The 8,654-nt window shown below is 30.7% G+C and overlaps 1 protein-coding gene across 3 annotated transcripts; it reads left to right on the forward strand.

Annotated features, from left to right (window-relative positions):
• The first annotated feature begins 6,127 nt into the window (after positions 1-6,127).
• On the forward strand, positions 6,128-8,471 carry LOC111428282 (salivary antigen-5-like). Of its 3 annotated transcripts, none has more exons than XM_023063741.2 (8): positions 6,128-6,227; positions 7,095-7,174; positions 7,248-7,369; positions 7,427-7,511; positions 7,809-7,981; positions 8,034-8,134; positions 8,188-8,282; positions 8,332-8,471. In XM_023063741.2, exons 2-8 carry the CDS (start codon positions 7,099-7,101, stop codon positions 8,385-8,387), a joined length of 708 nt encoding a protein of 235 aa, XP_022919509.1. In that variant the 5' UTR covers positions 6,128-6,227; positions 7,095-7,098; the 3' UTR covers positions 8,388-8,471. The 3 variants fall into 3 exon arrangements, with proteins under 3 accessions (XP_022919509.1, XP_022919510.1, XP_071055296.1); XM_023063742.2 differs by having other exon boundaries at positions 8,188-8,279; XM_071199195.1 differs by lacking the exon at positions 6,128-6,227 and adding an exon at positions 6,295-7,007.
• Positions 8,472-8,654: the final 183 nt, after the last annotated feature.

Here is an 8,654-nt window from a genome sequence, read left to right on the forward strand (position 1 = left end):
AAGTCATTAAACAAAATTTTCCGTAAAGTTTGTACGTTATAGGAAGCGAAATATATCATTAGGCTGCCTGTATAGTGATGAAGTGATATCTGTTTCTTAATAAGAATCAATTCAGAAAATTTTTTAGTTATAAAGCTGTTCTTTTTTTAACATTAATGGACAGAAAATTAAAAATCCTTTAAAGTGAACCTAAACTCGACTTATTAATCTCCAACCGTTATCGAGATATCTCATTTTTAACAAAAAAAATTGCGATTATTTGACATTTGACAGTTTATAACCTAATTTTTTTATTTTTTAACGCAAATATATCATGTTTGGAGTCAAATTAAAGCATTTTTGATTCTTATTAAGGTCATTTCAATATTTACCAAAAAATCGTTATATTTCATTTTGACAGTTTCTAGCTTTTTTATTTTTTAACCCAAATATATCATGTTTGGTATCAAATTAAAGCATTTTTGATTCTTATTAAGATACCTTAACGCCAATTTACTGACTATGTAAAGTAGTCTGCTGTTTTAAGTCATTAGATGGCCGATTCTTGAAGGTCACGTACGACTGAGGCGCTACTGTTGATATTCTCCTAATTCCAATTAAATTTTTGATCAATTTAAAACCTTTTAACTCTCAGAATTCACCCGGTATAATAATAATAGTAAAGTAGGTACGAAGAAATATCGTTTTTGAGGGAAAAGGTAAATACAATAAATTTTTTTGACTTAACATTAGATCAAATGCATATCTCTTCGAGCTTATAACGTGTACATAAAAAAGGGAAATGTTATTACAATCAATATATTCAAAAAAAAAAATGAAACATATACTATTATATATATACACACATATCTGCACATATAAATATATACACGTGAGATGATGAATAAAAACTTGAGCTGTCCTGTCCAATAACTATAAATAAATAATGAGAAAAAAGAGATAACGTTAAAATAATGTGTAAACGAAATTATTACGATCATTATAAATTATTATTATTACTATTATGAATTGACGTGTTTGATATATATTATTATTATAAAAAATATTCTTAAAATGTATTTTCTAAAAATATACATTAAAAGAAGACATATCATACGAGAAAACAGTTGTATTAGATTCTATAAGAAACATTTATTTATTATTTAAAGAGAGATATATTAAATATTACAAACATGAAGTTGGGTGTATTTTATTCAAATAGTTACCAAAAAAATATTTAAATCAATAACATTAAAACTACACCCAAATTTATGTAAAAAAATATGTAGGAACTATTTTATCTTTTTTTTATATAAAAAATATTCTGTTATTCCATTCTGAACGCACTGTGACCTAAGTGTTGCCGCTTAAATATGTTTGCATTTCGATGTGATATATATTAGGTACGTAGACGTGCAGGTGTGCACTTAGACCGTAAGCCTTAGATATTGTATAGTTAGGTACGACAAAAAAGTGTATAATTATTATTAAATAATAATGATAATATGATAAATATATAATGATGATGAAAAAAAACTATATATGTAAAACATAACTGTAAAATGGCTGTTGACACCGGGATAAAAAAAAATATGAATCGGGAGGAGAACGCGCGCTCCCGGTTCGAAAACTTTTCTTTTTTTTGGGCTTATCGTTTCGATTACCCACTCTATGAAGTCAATACTAATTAGTATTACGGGACGATACTATAGCGGTTATAAATAAATTTACTAGCTGCGAAAAGCATATATGTAGCTTAAATAAATGAAGATGTAACGTTATACGTAGGCCTATCTTATACACACACACCGAAAAAAAAATACCGAGAAAAAATTATATTTAAAAAAAAAACGAAGATTAAAAAATGCGAGTAAAAAATTAATATAAAAAATATTCTTTTTTATTATAAATAAAATTTCCATTGAAAACTTTTCCCGTTTTGCTTTAGTTATGTATTAAAAACTCTCTGTTATTACATAAATACTTGTTATTGTTTTTTTTTGTTCTATTCTATATCTGAAATAAAGTTGTATATTCCTGTATCTAAAGACTTTTCTTTTAAAATAATGGTAAATATAAATAATTAAGCCTCAATTGCCCATTTCATGGTATTGAAATGCACTCTCTACCAATGAGTATTTAGACACTCATGCAAATGCCACCATCTGCGGTCCAGATTTCCGTCAGAATTCTGAGTCGGCAGACCCACAAAACTGGAAGAGAGAGTCCGGTGAATGTTGCCTAACCCAACAGATGAACCACATATATAGTTTCATTAGACATTCGGGAGTACTATTTGAATACCACTAATATATCTTTGATTACTAAGCTGAACTGAGCATTGTGCCAACAGTAAAGTTGTTTTTCTTTGTATGGATTGGGAGCATTGAGATTACAATTACAGATAACAATGTGCTTTCTACGTTATGGAATAGAGCTGTCATGTTGCAAAGTTCAAGCCTAGATCTAAACACTATTGAGAAGCTATAGGTCCAAACACTACTTATTTTCCAAATAAGGTTGGAAAATTGTTCCAACCTTATTTATAGGAATAAAGCGATAACTTTTATACCAAATTAATCCTAAAAGTATATAATTTAAGAATATTGAAAAATATCAGTATGTTGATATGATGGTTTTATGATGGTACTTATAATCTTTAATGCAGTCAAAATTCTTCAAAACAATTTTGTTACATTTTGCTACAATAATAGAGGTTATATTTTTAGTTAACAGGGGTTTTCGAGCTGTGTGTAAATTCGTGACATGAAAGATAAATACTATTTTAACTTTTCCAACTTCAATCGATACATAATTTCGCTCACTCTCCGCCTATCTAAAAATACAAACATGCAGTGGATACGAATGTACATCCGGCATGATTTACAACGATACAATTTCACATCGTCGTTCATTGATGATGCAGAAACGTTACCGACCCCGAAATTTATAGCCATTACACACGCCCACAACACTTATTTCTCTTTTTTTCCCGAACGCCAAAAAGCGTATTCACTCAAACGGTCGATTAATTAATTTTAAAAAGTTCAAGGTTTTTTCTTTTTTCTTGTAGTTCGTTGTGAGGACACGTTTTGAAATACTATACGTTTTCGTATCAATCAATACTTAGCCGCGTTCGATTTCTCGACGAAAGTTTTTAGAAAAGTACCGTTATCTTTCAGGGAGAGGAAGTTCGAAAATACTCCTTGGGGATCGCCCCGCGGAACTTCTGTTTAATTCCTAAACCATGCAGTAATTAAATCACATATGATGTCTGATGAAATAAAATTCTTCTAACATTGAGAAGTTAATACAAAAAAAAATAAAATGTTAAAAACCTTATTAGTTAAGGTCAATAAGGAGTGTTTTAACGTTGTAATTACATCGAAAAATAATAAATTAAATGGAGATGCGCAAAATGTAAATGATGATAATAAAATGGTCGATGTAAACCTTGATATTTTAACGATTTCTTTCTCTCTCTCTATTTATTAGTAGTGGAGGAAGTTTTCTAAACTCTTGGTAGGTGGTTGACGAAGTTTAACTTGAAACTACGTCGAAGATCGGGTTAAATAATCCAACCTTCCTTTGTAATTTGAAGTATTAGCTTCAAATTAGCCCTTTAATTTCAAGTTGAGTAGAAACCAAACTAACCAAACTAGGTTATAAAAGTAAATACAAAATTTAAAGAATTTAATAATTAATAATTAAGGAATTGATTAATCTAAAACTGGATTTTGGAATATAAAGTCGATATAGCGTGGACACCTGAGGGTCCCCTTAATGAGGACCTGCTCTATTTTACTTCCAAATGCGCGCCCGGTAAGCCACCGTAATTCAATCGTCGCTGTAAATGGAGATCGATATTTCACTAAATCCGTTTCTATTAACAATTCAAATGTCTCTGACAGACTTTCTGTTTCTCTAAAGTCTTCCTTTCAACATTTTCCATTGGAAATTATAGCTATAAATAAAATCAATACGCACTATAATGAATTGGTGGTGGTTAATTATAAACAATGATCGATTTTATAATTTTGTTAGTTTAGTTCATATTGGGTAAAATAATTGTTTATGTTGATTAAAGGAAACCCACAAAATAATTATTTAACCCCGTTAGTAACCTCAAACTTCCATAATATGGATTTGTTCGGGTACCATAAAGGGTCAATTCCCCCATTTGCAGGAAATATAACCTACTCCTAACTCAAAATTAATCACGTTTCGCAAACAGTAATTTCAGCATCAACGTATACATGTAATTATTATACGGTTAAAGGTTTCATTACGTCATCTGACTGGTGGTCGTGTTTAAACGATTAGTATTATGCATATAAAAGTTGTAATCTGGTTTCGTTGAAACGCGTCACGCGATTCTTTCCGAATATGTTAACTTTATTTATTTATTTTTTTTTTTGAGGCACAAAAAAATTAAATAAAAAAATAACTTTATAACTTTATACTGCACAAGTTACACACACACACACACACGCTACACGTTAACAAAAAGCGCTTTTGCACCGGAAGAGCGGGTAGTGGGAAAAATGAAATCGTGACTGGCATCGAAACGACGCAAGTAACACGAAGGTGTGAAATTATGAACAGAACGAAACGTGAAAGCTCGACTTAACTCAAAGCTCGAAGACGCGATCCCGATTGCAAAAAGAAACAAAACGTGTAAATACAACTTTTTTGGTTTCGTTCAATTTTAAAACTTTTGTAATTTTATTTCATAAAATAAGAATGAAAAATTGTTTTAAAATGTTACAAAAAAAGAAATACACACACCTCGTCACAAGTGGCAATTTGTTTCCGGGTTTCTGCACAAGTCTCTAACGAGCTGCTTTGGTCCTTTTGAAAAACACCATCCCTTTTGTAGACGAGTATCGCAAATATTTACAGGTTTCGTTTGTGTCTGGTAAAGAGACAGTTTAACATCTTGTTTCGGATCTCGTTTCAGGTTAAATTCTTTGTAAAGACCTGTTAGACGTTTGAACGGAAATACGGTTATGTAAAGCTTTAAAACTTGTTTAAGATACCTCTCGACTACGTACCCGTTTTTAATTTTTTCCAGAATTCTTTCCTTTTTTAGGATTACAAGAAATAATTCTTGCACTTTTATTTAAATTGTAGAATCTCTATCCACTTATACAAAGTCCCAAAAAATTGCAAGTACCATAAAATATTAAAATTTCAAAAAATTGTCCCAACCTTAATAAGAGGAATAAAGAGATAACTCTTATATCAAATTAATTATAAAAGTGCATAATTTAAGAATATTGAAAAATATCTCTATGTTAATATGATGATTTTTGAGAAAATATTGAAAATAGCGAAGATAACTTTTTGGGTAAAATGAAAGTGTCGTAAAATATTAAAACTTCAAAAAATTGTTCCAACCTTATTTATAGGAATAAAGCGATGACTCTTGTATCAAATTAATCCTAAAAGTACATAATTTAACAATATGGAAAAATATCCTCATGTTAATATGATGGTTTTTGAGAAAATATTGAAAATCTAAAGGTTAATTTCTTCGAAATTTCGATAAAATAGTAACACTTTAAAAATTTGTCCCGTATTTAAAGGAGTTAAACGATGATGTATATACCAAATTAATCTTAAAAGTGGATAATTTAAGGATATTCACAAATATCATTTTCAATTTCTTATAAAAAAAAATAAATACAATGGAATAAACGATCGAGGTTAAAAACTTGGTATTCATCTCAAATTGAATATTATTTGAAGTGTGCATTGTGAGTTAAGCAGAAAGAGAGGCTGCATCTTGAATTTTTAATAGGAAAGGTTGAGAAACCGACTCCGCTTCTAACGGTGGGTTTACAATGTCAACGATTTAGTCATTTATGGAAGGAAACCATATATACTGCATTGGACAGCAACGACACCTTAATCGATTGAGATAATATTTTCTTAGAAAATTTTTGTCAACATTTACCCACACGAACAACAAATAAAAATATTTTTTGTTAATATTTACTATTTACACAACAACGATCTAAACCGGAGATGATGTATTTAACTTTGATCAATAAAAAGTCATTATTATCTTTGGTGGTAGATGTGACACACTAGAATCTGAGAATCTCCTTGGCCTTGACACCGGTCGACTTGATATATAAAGTGGGAATTAACTCCGATTTTCTATTAAGTTTATCTTCGCAGACAAAACGACGACAACGTTCTCTTATGCAAATTTACTTAATTCATATGGAATAGAAAAGAAGGTAAGTTTTAATTTATAAACATTAATTCGTAAAAATAAAAAAAAAGTTAATCTTTTTATTTTCTCGTAAAATTTACTACCACCAATGAAATATCTTCCTCCCCATTGTAATTTAAATCACCTCATTTCATAGTCGATTTGCATGACCGGTTAATTATCGCTGTAGATGGAAACGTTGTGATAATCTGGTAGTCAAAACTACACATTAACATTTCACCAGAACAAAAAATATTGAATTTTTTAAAATCCTTTTAACCAATCAGTTTATTATTGAATTTGATCAATTCTAAGTAAGCCTTGTTCCTCTCATATCAACTACTCTTTGACGTTTGTAAATTATTTATCTCTGTCTTGGGTCTTCTGATGCTGCTTAGTTTGCCGTATTCGTCGACGTTGCGACGGCCATCGCCGGAACGAGACCGCCGCTATCGTTACTAGATTCAATTTTCGCAACGTAATATGGTTAAGAGAGAGAATCGTGTCTGGAATATTGACTTTTGTAGCAGCACGACTGCCCGAGATAGTCGTCAACGCTCCCACCCGAATGTATTTGGATGTATTCTCAAAAGATTTTGATGAAAAAATCCATCGCTATTCGAGAATAGTTTAGATTTAATTTTTACGGGATTATATAAACGTGTTCTTCTTTTGTACGGCGAATGGAAACATCGGTCGACGACATCTGGATGACGGCAGAAAAGAAATTTCGTTGGAACACGTGCGAGGTTAATTGAAAATCATTCGGTACTACTGCAGAATTTAAAGATACGTTCACCAGAAGGTCTCTGTCCCTTTTTATTTCCATTTACCTGAGCTTTTACCCCACAGTCAAATCTATCTTATTTTAGGTTTTTTTTTTCTTTTCCAGTAAAATGCGATCATTAATTCTTACATTTACAATCAACATTTTAATTTCATCTTTGGAATCATGTCAACGAGCTGTATTAAGTAAGTAATTGTGCAAAAATTCCTTCGTCAAAATCTTCTTTGATATTTAGATAACACTTTACATATTAAATAGGTACCCAAAAAATCACACCCGAACTAAAACAAAGAATCTTAGATTTACATAATTCCAAAAGACAATCGATTGCTTATGGACAAGTTATTGGTCAACCACCAGCCGGAGATATGTTAGAAATTGTATAAAAAAGAATCTAAAAGTAAACAAAAAAAAAACTAAAGTAATCATTCGTTTAGAAATGGGATGAGGAGTTAGCAGTTCGAGCACAAAGATGGGCATCTTCGTGTACATCCGAGGATCACGACCCACAACGAAAGACGAGTAAGTAGAAGTCGACTGTTGCCCCACTTTAATCAAAGTCTCAAAGCTCGGATGCGTCGATGTTAACTTGGGTATGAAGCGCAACAGCCGTTACTGTTTTAGAACTCCAGAACTTGTTGAATTATTGCGATTGGCCCCGACACCTATATACTAACACGTATAGTAACTATACACGTGGGGTGTAGAACCGGAATTAATATAATTTCGCGATTAGTTCGCGCGCCTGATGTTGATTAGGTTCGCTAATTCAACCGAATTGATTTGATAACGAGTTTCCCGTTTTGGTTCTCTCCTCAGTGAGGTTCCTCGTTGGACAGAATATCGCCACGTATTGGACATCTCAGAAACCGGAAACCCTACGAGATCTGCAACCAGACTTCGATAAAGTGATAAATGGATGGTTCTCTGAGGTGCGATCGTATAAATATGGACAGATTTTTAGTAATCCAAGAAATGGGCATTATACCCAGGTTTTAATACATACAATAAAAATAATTTAGATAATAATAACATATTTTATAGATGATTTGGGGTAAAACTTATTTAATCGGTTGCGGATATGCTTTGTATTTTAATCCGAGTCAAGGATATACAAAGAATTATGTTTGCAATTATGGTCCTGGGTAAGAAAAATTAAAATTAAAATGTATAAATAATTAAAAAAAAATTTTTTTAGAGGTAATATCTTGTTAAGAACCCCATATGAAGTTTCATATCCATCGTGTCATAATTATAAGCTTAATTTTTCAAAAACTTGGAAAGGATTATGTGGTAAATAATTTTAAATTAATTTAATTTTGTTTAATGAATGTATTTCTAGAGTATCCACCTAATCAAAACCCACATACTTTTAACCATATTCTTCATCGTGTATGATGTACACCCTACATCATTATTAATTATACCAAAAACATTTTATCTTGTAAGTTAAATTATATAATAAAATATTTTTATAAAATCCTTTTGATTATTACTAAGCCCTCTATCTTTGATTTAGTGGATGAATTAATGATATTTAGTAAAGAAGGAAATTTCTAGTAAAACCTTTGAAAAAGAAAATGATTAAACGAGTTAGAAACCAACACTCTCAACATCGTTTCCATTTAAAAGTCATTCTGATAGAGTTAGTTTAGCTATATAATA

The sequence above is a fragment of the Onthophagus taurus genome, chromosome 10, assembly GCF_036711975.1.
Source record: "Onthophagus taurus isolate NC chromosome 10, IU_Otau_3.0, whole genome shotgun sequence".
NCBI lineage: Eukaryota > Metazoa > Arthropoda > Insecta > Coleoptera > Scarabaeidae > Onthophagus > Onthophagus taurus.

Bases quoted from the DNA above. Each gene is read 5' to 3' on its own strand.
- LOC111428282 (XM_023063741.2), top strand. From the start codon at position 7,099: ATGCGATCATTAATTCTTACATTTACAATCAACATTTTAATTTCATCT. The intron at 7,370-7,426 runs GTATAAAAAAGA...TCATTCGTTTAG, and splicing joins CCGGAGATATGTTAGAAATT to AAATGGGATGAGGAGTTAGC. The intron at 7,982-8,033 runs GTTTTAATACAT...CATATTTTATAG, and splicing joins GAAATGGGCATTATACCCAG to ATGATTTGGGGTAAAACTTA.